This window comes from Cuculus canorus, chromosome Z, assembly GCF_017976375.1.
Source record: "Cuculus canorus isolate bCucCan1 chromosome Z, bCucCan1.pri, whole genome shotgun sequence".
In the NCBI taxonomy this organism is placed as follows: Eukaryota; Metazoa; Chordata; class Aves; order Cuculiformes; family Cuculidae; genus Cuculus; species Cuculus canorus.
In genome coordinates, this window is record NC_071441.1 from 57,125,486 (window position 1) to 57,138,732 (window position 13,247).

Below are 13,247 nucleotides of genomic sequence, written 5' to 3' on the forward strand. Positions count from 1 at the left end.
ATCACTGTGGGATGAGAGACTCTTACTCTCTGTCTTTTGATGGTTGAGATAGTATCCAGAGGACATGAGGTACTCTTTGTGCTCTCTTTGCCTGTGTCATAGGAAGTCAAAGGTGCGGATTTTCTAAATGTAGAGAAGTTAAGATGGTGAAAGTTTTGAACTTGTTCTTCACTTGCTTCCAGTTTTGTGTAATGAACGATCAAGATTTTATTTGCTACAAAAAAAAAAATGCAGCATGGGTTGAAGTTAATACAAGTAAAATCTTTGTCATTTCCACCTCTTTTCCCCACTGCCACTGAGAAAAGACCACAATATGGATAACAGAAACCTAAAGTACTTTCAGTTTTCCAGAAATTACCTGTTTTTCTATGCTTTAATCTGAAAAATGAAGCACCTTAAGGGCTATGCAACAAAGGCTTGGGTGCAGTAATGGGCCTTAATGCCCCTGACCAGCCTCTTCTGGCGTTTCCATCATAGCCTGCCCAAGGGTCATCTTATAGCTGAGACCTGCGTCTTCAGTCACTGCTTGAGCTACATCATAGGCATCCTGATGCCTATCTCCAACACAGACATGTCTGTGACTGGCCATGAACCTCATTCATTCATTCTTCCTGGACTAAGCTTCCTTGATTGAACTATTGCATCTGTATCTGGCTCTTTGTTGCCCTCACCTAACCAGATCTTGACTATAAGCTGTGAATAAATTTGCTGTCTCAACCTCAGATTTGCACCATGATCTTTGTTGATGATCTAGACTTTTGCTTGAAACCTGACTATAATTTCTGGGTCTACTCTGCTTGCCTTGCTTATGGACTGCAGGATGGTGTCATGGCTGACAAGAAACCTTCCATGATTGGCGTATTATCATAGAATCATAGAGTGGCTTGGGTTGGAAGGGACCTCGAAGCCCATCCAGTTACAGAACATCTGCCAAGGGTAAGGACACCTCCCACTGGATCAGGTTGTTCAAGAGTCCCATCCAACCTGGCCTTGAACACCTCCAGGGATGAGGCAGCCACAACATACCTAGGCAACTTGTGACAGGTCCTCCTCACCCTTACAGGAGAACATTTCTCCCTAAGATCTCATCTCAACCTCTCCACTTTCAGCTTAAAACCATTCCTCCTCATCCTATCCCTGCACTCCCTGACAAAGACCCCTTTCCTAGCTTTTCTGGAGCCCCTTTGAGTTCTGGAAGCTGCTCTAAGGTCTCCCCAAAGCCTTCTCTACTCCAGACTGAACAACCCAAACTCTCTCAGTCTGTCCTCATGTCTATTACATGTCTGTCCACAGAGAGGCCTGTACTCTTCATGGCAATCTCCTACAAGGCTTACAAATCTGTTACCACATTTTTTATATTTTATATTGCATGGGCTGCGTAACTGTTTGCTGTTGCACTTCTGAAATGTTTCTGTCCTGTAGTTCTGCAATTAGATCAACTTCTGAGGAGACATGATTTTTCATTCCCCTCTGCTAAAAATTGGACTGTGATATGCTCATTCAAGCAGCCTGGTCAGTGGTCTTTGAATCTGGTTGCTGCCATCAGTATTCAGACCTGAGAGTCTGGGACATATATAAGAACTCTCAATCAAATTTTGGATATTGAGGTGTGCGCACACTATGTGGTCAGACACTAAATTTGTGAGTTGTCATTTCTGGGAGACTAAATTTGTGAGTTGTCATTTCTGGGAGACAATAAAACTGTCGACAGGTGAATGACCATATGTGAAAGGAAATTCACTTCTGGAGGTTCCCCTGTCCTGTTCTTCCAAATTGCTGTGGATGAGCTAAGCAGAACTGACGTTCAAGCTAACTTCTTCCACAAGTTGGGCTATCCAATAATATGCTTTTGTTAACCAAACACACAAAAACTGCACCAGCATCAGTCTTGCATAAGAATTAATCTCTGTCAGTCTTTCTGGCACACGTATGCTTCTGCAGTTGTAGAGACTGTGCTCTTTAGTGAGATGCATATTTTCTGTGTGAGTAAAAGGAAATGGAACAGTGACTTGTAGAGCATGTCCAGAGAAGGGCAACAAAGCTGGTGAAAGGGCTGAGGGAACTGTGACTGTTTAGCCTGGAAAAGAGGAGGCTGAGGGGAGACCTCATTGCTCTCTACGACTACCTAAAAGGAGGTTGTAGCAAGGTGGGTGTTGGTCTCTTCTCCCAAGTGACAGGTGATAGGACAAGAAGGAATGGCCTTAAGCTGCATCAGGGGAAGTTAGATTGGACATCAGGAAAAATTTCTTCACAGAAAGGGTTCTCAGGCACTGGCAGAGGCTGCCCAGGGAGGTGGTGAATTCACCATCCTTGCAGATGTTTAAAAGAAGAGTAGATGACATGCTCAGGGATCTGGTTTAGTGGTTGACAGGAATGGTTGGACTGGATGATCTTAGATGTCTTTTCCAACCTTAATGATTCTATGAGTGTATGATGGATACTATGATAATTCTGGATAGGTGAGGTGGGTAGGTCAAATATTACCACACAGAGTCAAGAGTCTCAAAACATGTGAGCTGTGCAGAATTACACGGAATTTTAGATGGCTTCAGAGCTGCTTCTGGACCAGCACTTACCCTTTCAAAGAGCTATTGCATTATTACCATCAGTTTTGGTTGATAATCAGGTTCAATGATCCATCAGCATGATTTGTGCTGTTTGCTAACGTGAGGGTATGCATTTTGACCCATCCATAGTCTTGTAACAAAAAAGCTTGTGTAAATTATGCATGAGTCTTTGTCACATCTGGATCTTTAGTATACTTTTATTCACATTACATTTTCTTAATCTTTATCAGAACAAAGCCTAATAGAGGACAAAAGAAAAAATAGGAGTGGATTATGCAGAGTATATGGAGATCTCTGTAAATGCCATGTAGGTATCTGATTGGTTGGCGGTTTTTTTTTTTTTCTCATTCCAGATGAGATGTCTTAGGAACTGGGTTTTGTGGTGCATCTCATCTTAAGGGTTCTCTGCATTGCAGCTTTGGTGCAAGGGGATTGTTTAACCTCCTTTCCCTAGTGTCAGCAGTTCTCAGAGAGTGATATTTATTACATGGTGAACCCATCTTTCCTTTCAGTTTTCTAATGTGTTTATCTTGACCATCTTCTGGTCATAAAGCTTTGCATATTGCTTTATGTTGTGTTGGATCACCATATTCTCACTGTCTGTAGTTCATAGGTTTCTTATGAGTTCCAAATGACTGATCCAAGGGATTCAACTTCACGCTTCAGGTCTTCATGGATGCACAGTTCTCTTACATCCTTTCCTTTTGACTGTGAGAGTTCCCTGCTTATTGGATGATGGCACATGTGTTTGTGCCTTTTTATCGAAGACAGAATTTCCTTTATGATTACCTCTGTTTTACATCAGCCAGGAAATTAACCTGGTTTTCTTCCCTGGCTCCCAGCATCTAAAATGTTGTCTGTATTTCACAACCTGAAGATCTGAAGTGCTTTTGTAGACACTGATAGAGCAGATGTAGTTTAAATAGTAAGTTTTTGCTCTGATGATTATATAAATGTTTGTTTGCATACAATATAATACGCTTAGTATTATATAAATGTTCTCTCAACTTCTTAATGGCAAGAAAAAAGAAGAATCTTTGAACTTAGTGTCTTACTGAAAGTAAAAGCTTTGACTTTTTCTGAGTTTGGTAATACATTCTAGAGTCAGTATTACTGTGATATACCTTTGGCTTCTAGGTCCACGCCCTTAGTGAGTGTAATATTGCTTGAGGCAATCAAATGATTGGAAGGTTTCTTCCTCTCTTTCCTCAAGAGAGGGGGAAAGAGCATCACATGGTTTTCAACTTAGAGGAGAGAGAACTAATATTCCATTGATTTTCCTGATGTGATTTGTGGTTCTTACATCTTGGATCTGTTATTTCTGGCTATCTGCAGACTCGGGCAGTCATTTTATGTCATTTCAGCTGAACTCAGTTTATATTATCTAGTTTCCATGTAAAGTAGAAAAATTCTCTGCATAGCAGAATATCTTCATTTGGAAGTTTAAGACAAAATTGGAAATCCAGTGATACAGATATTATTTACTTCTTATTCAGAGAGGAAAGGCACTAACAGAGGCAATTATGTTATAACAATTCCTTTTGCCATTCTTAGAAATGCAAGGGACTAGCTTGAGTACATCTGTTTGGAGCTTTGAGGAAATTCAGATGTGGGTGTAAAACTCACGTTCAATCTCTAAGGCTGCAAAGCTGCAACAGCAAATTTGGGAATTTGTATTCAAAGCTCAGCTCTGCTACTTAGATCTATGTCTATTTAAAAGTGATTTGTGAGTGCCTAAAAAAAATTATCTAGGAAATTTGAGGGGAAAGGGAGGTACTGAGTGCTTCAAAATTGCACAGGTAAGAGAGATTTGACACATGAAAGTACATTTCAATCAATTTCTATTTGTTTTTGCCTGTCAGAGCTTCTCTTTCAAACTACTGTGGCTCTCAATCTGACACTTTCTACATAAACTGTTCTTCCGATGTTACATCTGCAAAAGAACTACATGGGAACATGGTGTCAGCTCACTGCAATTTACACAGAAGTGCAAATTTGTTACATTTAAAGTAGTTATAAAATTAAAATACTTAAGAGCATGTGGTTTGCTAATGCTGAATTGGAAACAGCTCACAGTGTTTTATAGTCTGACTGTGCCGAAATCAGAGTTCCCTGGCTGATGTGACATGATTGTGTGTTATGATAATAAGTGTTAACCTTTCAAAATAAAACGTTCCATTCCTTTTTTTAAATACTAAATGCTTATAGGTATAATTCTTGCTGATATTTGTTCACTGACAGTCTTGCTTGTTTTCAAACTGCACATATTTAAAGTTGTGGAGTGTTAGATTGATGTTTCTTTTCACTCAAATGTCATATTCATCAACTCTATTGTGCTAGCAGATTGTTAAACAGACAAGGTGACTTACAGAGTGACAGTGTAGTGATGTGATGTCCCAAACCATTAAAATATAGTAGTGAAGTGGGTTTTTTCCTTTTGTTCAATTAGTGTTTGCAACACAGTCATTTTTCTGTAAAACATAGAGAAAAAGGTTTCTGAGTAGATCTGTTACTTGGAAAAAAAATCCTACATAGTAAGTAACAAAACCTGGAATTCAGTTGCAACTTCCCAGATAGCTGAAAAATGCCAAAGACTTTAGAAGAACTAATGTGAACAGTATTTTGTAATGAGGAAAAGATACCCTGTGCTATGACAAAAAATGAAAATACTGTATGTATTATACTTTTTTACATTATGAGTTTTGCATGATCATTTTTTAAGCAGTAGTAAAAACTATTTTATGATTTTATTTGAACAGCCTCCCAAGAATGCCAAAAAAAGGCACGGAACTTCTGCTTGACATTGTATCAACTCAAATGTCTTTCTCAACTTATCAAACTCTTTTTGTTAATGGAAGAAAAGATTGAAGAGCTCTCTGCAGAAATTCTGTTGGTGCCTTCATTTACAGAGAAGAATAAGACTGTTCAAGGTAATGAATGCTTTTCTGTATTTATTGATTCTACTTTGTGCAAAATGATAATTTTATATGATTTTCAATGTTAATTACCTAATTTATGTCATCCTATTTTATAAGGAGTTGTTTTACATTATCCACTAAAAATCGTTTTGAAATGTGTAGATTTGACTTATACAATGACTTATAGAAAAGAACCGCTAGCTGTGTGGTAAGATGTGACGTATATAGTTATTGCTAGAGAATCATAATGAAAAACTATTAAGCAGTGGAACTTAATATATGTTAATGAATTATCTATAAAATCCCATGTTTTGTATAGTATAAAACAATGTGTGGACTCAGAATTCTTTGAAACTGTGACTGCTTCCCAATTTGTCCTTGAAAGCTGCCTTTTTCAAGAGAGGGGAAAACTGACTTGAACATCATTTTAATTGTTATTGGTATTCATGGAACTAAATGTTTTAGTATATAGTCCTTTAACCTACAGTCCTCACAAGCACTTACTAATGTCCCGTGTTTAGTCACGCTCATCCTGCTGGCTTCATTGGGTATTTTATAGAGGTAGGCTCTACATCAGAAAGCAAACTGCTTCACAATCAAGTTTACATTTGCTTTAGATTCCAAGCTCACTCTCTTTTTCATCTGATTGCATTCATATCATATGAGGGGAATCTGAAATCCTGAAAATTCAGGTGAATAACAACTTCCAGGTCCTACTGTGCTCATATATTCTCCTACTTCTACCAGTAGAGAGACTCCAGGTCACCAGAGAGAGAGTCATTTCAAGAGCTTTGATCCTATTGCAGGAAAGGATCGTACCAGAAATGAGGCCAGGCTGCTTAGGGAGAGCGGATAGGTGGAGTCAAGTATTCTATATCTCTGTAGTCAAGCTGCAGGCAGAGAAGAAATGTGTTTTGGGAATGTGGTCTCAGAATGGTAAATTGATAAAAAATAATAAAAAAAGATGAAATAAGAAGAGTTCTGAGGCACACATTTTATTGATGAATTCTTCACCTGAAATACTGACACTCTGAAATAAAGAGATACATGTTAGCCCAGGTATTTTTAAAATACACATGAAAGCTCAAATAAAATTTGCATTAAGGTTCCATTTTTGTGATTGTTTTCAATGTATTTCTGACTCATCTAATCTCTTTGTTTTACCAGTTCTCAGGAAATGTTAAGCTGTCATACCCTATTTTTACCTTTTATGGCCTTGATGACATATAGTACCTAAAGAGGTGTTATACTAAACTTCTCAAAGGACTAATGTGAAGTACTAGGTATACATTCAGTAAGGGTAATTTTGTTAACTTTTTATTTGTATATTCTGTGATAAATTATAAAGCAACTGAAAAACTCTTGACATTTTTTTGACGTGTTTGACTAACTACCTTCTAAGACATATGTTCTCTAATAATTCATGGATCTTAATTATTTCAGCATTAACAAGAAATCTTTTACTTTCCAGGAAGAGTATTTAGGACTTTATCCGGCAGGCATTTCTCCAAGCTTAATTACATTTAGAACTGTTCCTCAAAAGTGTATTAAGACTTCTTGCTTGAGGAATATTCTTGTAATCATATGTATAGCAAGTAGTTCCCTAAATGGTACCTCCACTTAATCAAATCTGGATGGGGAATATTACCAGATATTATTGTAGGAGGCTGTCTTCTGTGTAGAAGGCCTGTTCTAAAGAAAATATAAAATTACTTTTACCTTGAAATGCAGGTGAATATAAATATTTTACAGGTGATAGAGAAGCCATCAGACATTCTTCTGATTTTAGTGTTGCCGTTCTGATCAAGTGGGTTTCTTCACAAAACTTTGCGCAATTATATCAGTTTCAGGAGAATACATGATAAGAAGATATGGCCAGAGAAATATTTTTTTTAAAATTCTGGCTAGAAGAAGGGTTTATTGGTGTTATTTTCACTTCATATTGTCAGAAATCTCAGTTGTAGTGATGAAGTGAAAGATGATTTGATATGGGAGAATGAGAGCTATGTTCCCAGTAGTTCCAGGTTCTGTTAAGCACCAAAAGGGATTTAAGATTTTCTCTATTAATGTCCTATATTGGGCCGATAATCTTATTTTTTTTCACTAGTGAAAGCTGAATTTTGCTAAGCTTTATTTTCATCACAACACATTATAATATGTAACTAGAAAATACAATGGCCATCTAGAAAATACAATGGCCATCTCCTGTACTTATTTAAAACCTTTCTTATTAGAAATCTTGTTTAATTTAGCAGAATCTAGAGTGCAGATTAGTCCAAAGCAGCTTTAAATTAACTCAGGTATCGGTTTGTGGTGCAACAGAGGCTGCAGAACCAGCCTGAGAAGCAGAGCACATTAGCCCAGGCTGAACCACATGCTGCTGTTGCTAGACAGTTGCCCATTGTCTCTCTCACTGCTTTAAAGCTGAGTTGGGTGTTTCTAAGCTTCCCTACAGTCACTGCAGTCTGGGTGTATCTGAAGTACCAGTCCTTTGCAAGTAGTACTGCTGGTAAATTGAGGGAAGCTGGCCAGTTCATGAAAGGTAGGATAATATCCAAGTGAGCTGAAGTTTCCCTGGGCACCACATAGACTGGAACCTTGCACTTGCTTCCTTTTCCTTTTGGTTGCTTTTAGTATTCACGGGAGCCTTTTTATCTGTGTCACTCATGCAGAGATGCAACAAAAATAATGTTTTTTTCATATGCTTGTGTCAAGCATTTCGTTTATGCGTGTAGCTGTTTCAATGGCAGTTTTAGTTGATTTTTGTTCAGCATATCCCATAGTACTTCAATCTTGATATACAGAACATGTGTAAAGTTCCATCAGAAACAAAGTAGTTCTTTAGATGGTTCCTCTTTTTTAAATTTTTTTTTGTCCCAAAGATGGCATCTGAGTTTCATCTAAACCAGACGGTTTCTTGGCCCTCATTTTTCCCTAAACCCAGCGATGACAAAGAGCAATGGCTGCATAAATTGGATGTAAGAAGAACACTTAGGGTTTATCACAGAAGAATCAAAGATTTCATATCTTCTGACAGATTGTTTGTACTCTTAGGGGGTCTTAAGAGGGGTCAAATGGCTTCTAAGAGTTCCTTAGCTAGATGGTTAAGGGATTGTATTAGGGAGGCGTATGTAGTTAAGGGTAAAGAGGCTCCCAGGGTTTGTAAAGCTCATTACACTAGGACTATAGCTGCTTCTTGGGCGGAGAGGTCGAAGGCTTCCACATTGGAAATTTGCAAGGTGGCCACCTGGGCTTCTCTTCATACTTTTTCATTGCATTATCGCTTGGATGTAGTCTCTTCTGCGGATTCTGCTTTTGGTAGGAGGTTGCTTGTGAACCAAAAAAAGAACAGTGAAGAAAAGAAAGACATGTAGTTCACAGTTCTAGCTGGCAACAAGACAAGTTTCTTTGCAGTGTGCACAATGGAATCCTATGAAGACCAATTTAGGCGGTTGAAAATAGATGTTAGAGGGAAGTACTGCCTACCAGTGTTCTCTGATGGTAACCCCATGGCAGACAATAGCACCAGAGGAAACAGTGAACCAGAGTGAACTCTGTGGGGAGATGGATGTAGAGAGTTTTTTTAGGTGATACAGATAGTTCTTTGAGTTCAGTTTGAGAGTTCTGTATCTGGCATCTTCTGGGATATACTCAGAATTCTCGTTTTTCCAAATTGTTTTGCACAGATTGAAAAAATATTCTACAAATTGCATTTTCCACTCTAACTTCTTTTCACTATTCTCCATCCAGTTCCTCATGATTTTAGTTTTTTACTTCTCACCAGGCCTAACGGCATATAATCCTCAATGAGCAGTGTGTACATGCCAAGTTTTGTCTTTGATTTGAAAATATTTTTGCTTTATATAAGAACAGTTTAAAAAAGAAGTATAAATGCACATTTTTACTACTCATGGCAATCAAGTTTTCCTCTAAATCAAATAAAAGGATAAAATCATGGGAAGTTCTCAGACAAATAGATGATGATGGTTTTGTTCCATCCCTGAGCCTTAGCATGGCATCTAGACAAGGCAAGACCTTTCTGAGGAAGGGTATCCATATTGATCTAACATTTAGTCTCAGTATTGTGCAACCTCACTTTATTCTGCTGCAAGCAATAGATTTCAGAAAATTAAAGGAGTAGCCACCTTCTATTTTTGCTTGAGTTGACATTTGACCCTTTCTGCTGCAGGTATCTTGTCATGCCTACTGTGAAGAGATAGTCTCCTTCTCTATTTATATACAGTTGAAACTCCTGAGAGGTTCTGGCATACCTAGTACCTGCAGCATCACAGATGTTGTTCTCTTTGAAGGAATCTGGAACATCCAGTTGCAGTCAGGGGTTAAGCAGGAGATTTTGGTTTAGAATCCTGCCAACTTGCATTCTCTTACCATCTTTAAGGTAGATTTCTCTTCCCTCTGGCTTTTCAGAAGTGTCTTGTTGAGACTTTAAAATATCAAAAAACATCTGACGTACTTTCATCTGTCTCTCTCTTTTTTTTTTTTTCCATTCTAGTGAGAAAGGTGAACTTTGGACAGATCAGATAATGAGTACCAAGAAAAGCTTTTTCCAATGGAGCTCTTTGAAAACGCTGTGGGCAAAGTTGTCAAGCCCTTCGGTTTACAAGCTTTGCCTCAGGGGACTGGGAATATTTGCAGCAGTCTTTCCTTTACAGCCTAAGAAGAAATCCTTTACTCTATACCCATTTCTGGAATGTGTAATAGTAGAAGTGCAGAATCAAATTTATGAGGTGCATCCTCTTAATAGACTTTGAAGTTGTAAAGATTCGAGAAATAAAGGTGTAATTTTTGCTTTGGTGTCAAGGCAAGATGTTCAAGTAACTTCTTTAAGAAATACGTAGTTTCAGCAGATCAATCTAAATTGAAGACGGAATTCACGCTAGGAGGGAGCGTGATTTCAGATGTACATTTTCTGCATTTGTGTCTTTACAGTTTGCTCAGTATAATACAATAAATAAAAAGATAGACAGAAAGCAGGAAGTTTTTCAATCTATAGTTAATCAATGGGTTTTGTTTCTTCTGCTTATTTAAATTTGTGGGGGAACGGTATTTCCCATTTCTGCGAGATATATTATTACCAGTACAGTTTCAACAGAAGTTGTGGATGAGCCAGCTCAATCCAACCAGTGAGCCACTGCAGTGGTGCTATTACTTCTCTTATTCTTGGTCAGCTGTCATACAAACATTTCCTTGATGCTTTGCTATTCTATGCTGCATGCAAGATGATGCCACCATGACTGTTCTTATGATCCTAAATGCTATGAGAAAAACAGGGAAGCTGTGGAATTCTGTAGAAAAATAATGGAATAGAACTTGTAAGGAAGAAAAAGAACTTTGTTAATAATGCAAGAGTTATCACTGTCATCGTCATTAAAAAAACAGAAAATTACAAAATCTGAATTGGAGAAAGAATGAAATACGTTGAAGACAAAGTGGACATAGGCAAAAAGATTTAGTTTAAAGAGAATAATCCCAGACAAATTTTAATACAGGCAAGGAGAGTTGGCTGAAGAGGTTTTATTTTAAGTGAAGCAGTTGCTATAATCTTGTTTTGAATATTTACTATTAAAATTATTCAAGCTGGCTGGCTGGTAAACTGAAGGGAGTACAGAAAGCCTGAGCAGTTTATCAAGTTTGTAGAACATGAAGTTTCAATAATGATACAACAAGGATTTGTTACTCCTCCAATCTCCCCAAATCATCAAGAAGGGTGGAGATGTAGAATGCTCTGGAGTAGGAGAAAATATGAAAACCAAAAGTTTTCATTCAGCTTCCATCTTCTTTCATGACATTTGCCTTTTCTTGTTCTCTTTCTGAAAACTCTCTTCTCTGAACTGTCAGATGAGGATTGCATACATTTCTGTCAAATGGAGTTTGAGGTTTGGAATCTGTGAGAAGAGTCAAGGAATTTGTTTAGAACACTAGGGTTGTCTAGGTAGAGATGCTTCCTCCTTCCCATGGTCTATATCAGTTTCTTGAATAAAGCTGCACATTTATTTCCCAGGGGAGTTTGCTGATGAAGGCAAGAAAAAAGACAAGTGAAGAAGTAGCAGAATAGGAAGGGGATAATTTGGTATGTGTCTCTGTGGAAACAGTGATTGAGAGTAAGGTTATGGTAGTGAAGTGCAGAGGCTTTGGGAGGCTGTGGCTCATGTGTAACCATCAATGACAAGTGCGAAGGGACAAGCCCTTGCTGCTTGGAGGTTTTATTTGAAGAAGATTAAGGCAAACTTTACTTAGATGAGATCTGGGAAAATAAAAAGTTTGGGAAACCAAAGGAAATGAGTAAATGATTGGAGACTTGACCTTGGGGCTTCTTTGGTAAGACCAGAAGAGGTTTTATAATTGTGTGAGCCTACATGTACATAAATGGATGTATATCGGAACAGGGCATGAGTGCCGAGGCTGTTATTTAGAAAAGGGGGTGGGGAGACCCAGAAGAACCTGATAACTTAAAAATGAGGGAATCTTTAAAGTGACTGATGCTGGTGGAAGCATCATTTGGCTTTTCACCTCTAGCCCTAGAGACACAAATCTACTGTCAGCTAGGTACCTGTTTATCTCAGCTGTGAGTTAACAGGCAAGGCAACAATTCCATGAAGACACAAGAATTTCAGGTTAAATGTTAAAGGTTTTCTTTAAAGTCTGGATATAAAAAATTAGGAATAGCTGGTCTACATAGTGACAAGAGGAGATTGAGAATGTAGACACTCAATTGTGCTTAGATGTACAATTAGAGATTACATCTATAGAAAAGGATAATTGCAAGGAAAACCAAGGCAAATTTAAGGTAGAAAGCTCAGAATAGAACAGAGAAAATATCGAGTCAGTTAGGGTTTGGGTTTTTTTTTTTAATTCAGAAGAAATTTCTGCAGAATACTGTAGGAAACATTGTCATAAAATACATTAAAACATATTGAAAAAAGCAGTAAGTTTATCATACTGCCTGTAACTTATCTTGAATATTCAAGGAGCTGAATGACCTGGTTAGTCTTTTCTGTTTATATATTCTGCCATTTTAGCTTCTGTTTTTCCCAGCTGTTTTTCCCTGATGTCTTTTGAAAATGCAAACAAAAACAGTTCTTGGAGGAAAAAAACACAAAAACTTTGAAGCTTTAGAATGCTGTATGGAAAGTGGAGTGTTCATTTTCAGCAGGTGAATTGTTTAGGGGAAAGTTTGAATCCACTTGGGGTAAATGAAATCCTGTCTATGTGCAAACACTGCGTATTTCATAGAATGAGAAAATCTCATTAAACCTTGCCCTGTGTACCACTACTCACTTCAGGCCAGCAAAGACCTGAAGTCTTATGCTTAGAAGGCAATCTTTAGCAATGCTTGACAGCACCCAATCATTTAAAACTTCTTGGGTTTAATTTCATATGAGAATAATTAAATTAGGAATGCCTGCCACCAGTGGTGTTTTCCAGCTTTATGCTACGAGGTGGATTTTAGAAATACCACCATTTGGGTTTGTGGTCATATTCTTTCTGAAACAGACTCACAGACTCACAGACTCAGTATCGCAGAATCACAGAATCAAAGAATGGTTTAGGTTGGAAGGGACCTTTGGAGGTCAGCTGGTCCAACAGTCTTTGCTCAAGTATAGCCACATACAGCCAGTTGCCTGGGATCATGTCCAGAGATCATACATTAATGACATCCACCTTCCTGAGCCTTCTCTTCTGTAGGCTAAACGGTCTCAGCCTTTCCTGATATGGAATATGATCCAGTCCCTTAATGATC

At 38.0% G+C, this 13,247-nt stretch overlaps 1 protein-coding gene across 5 annotated transcripts in view; it reads left to right on the forward strand.

Annotated features, from left to right (window-relative positions):
• KIAA0825 (KIAA0825 ortholog) overlaps window positions 1-13,247 on the forward strand; it is a 279,595-nt gene that overhangs the window by 80,506 nt on the left and 185,842 nt on the right. For all 5 annotated transcript variants that reach the window (XM_054054846.1, XM_054054849.1, XM_054054850.1 and 2 more), the window contains one exon: window positions 5,327-5,497. In XM_054054846.1, the coding sequence (XP_053910821.1) occupies window positions 5,327-5,497 (171 nt within the window). The remainder of the gene's footprint in view (window positions 1-5,326; window positions 5,498-13,247) is intronic.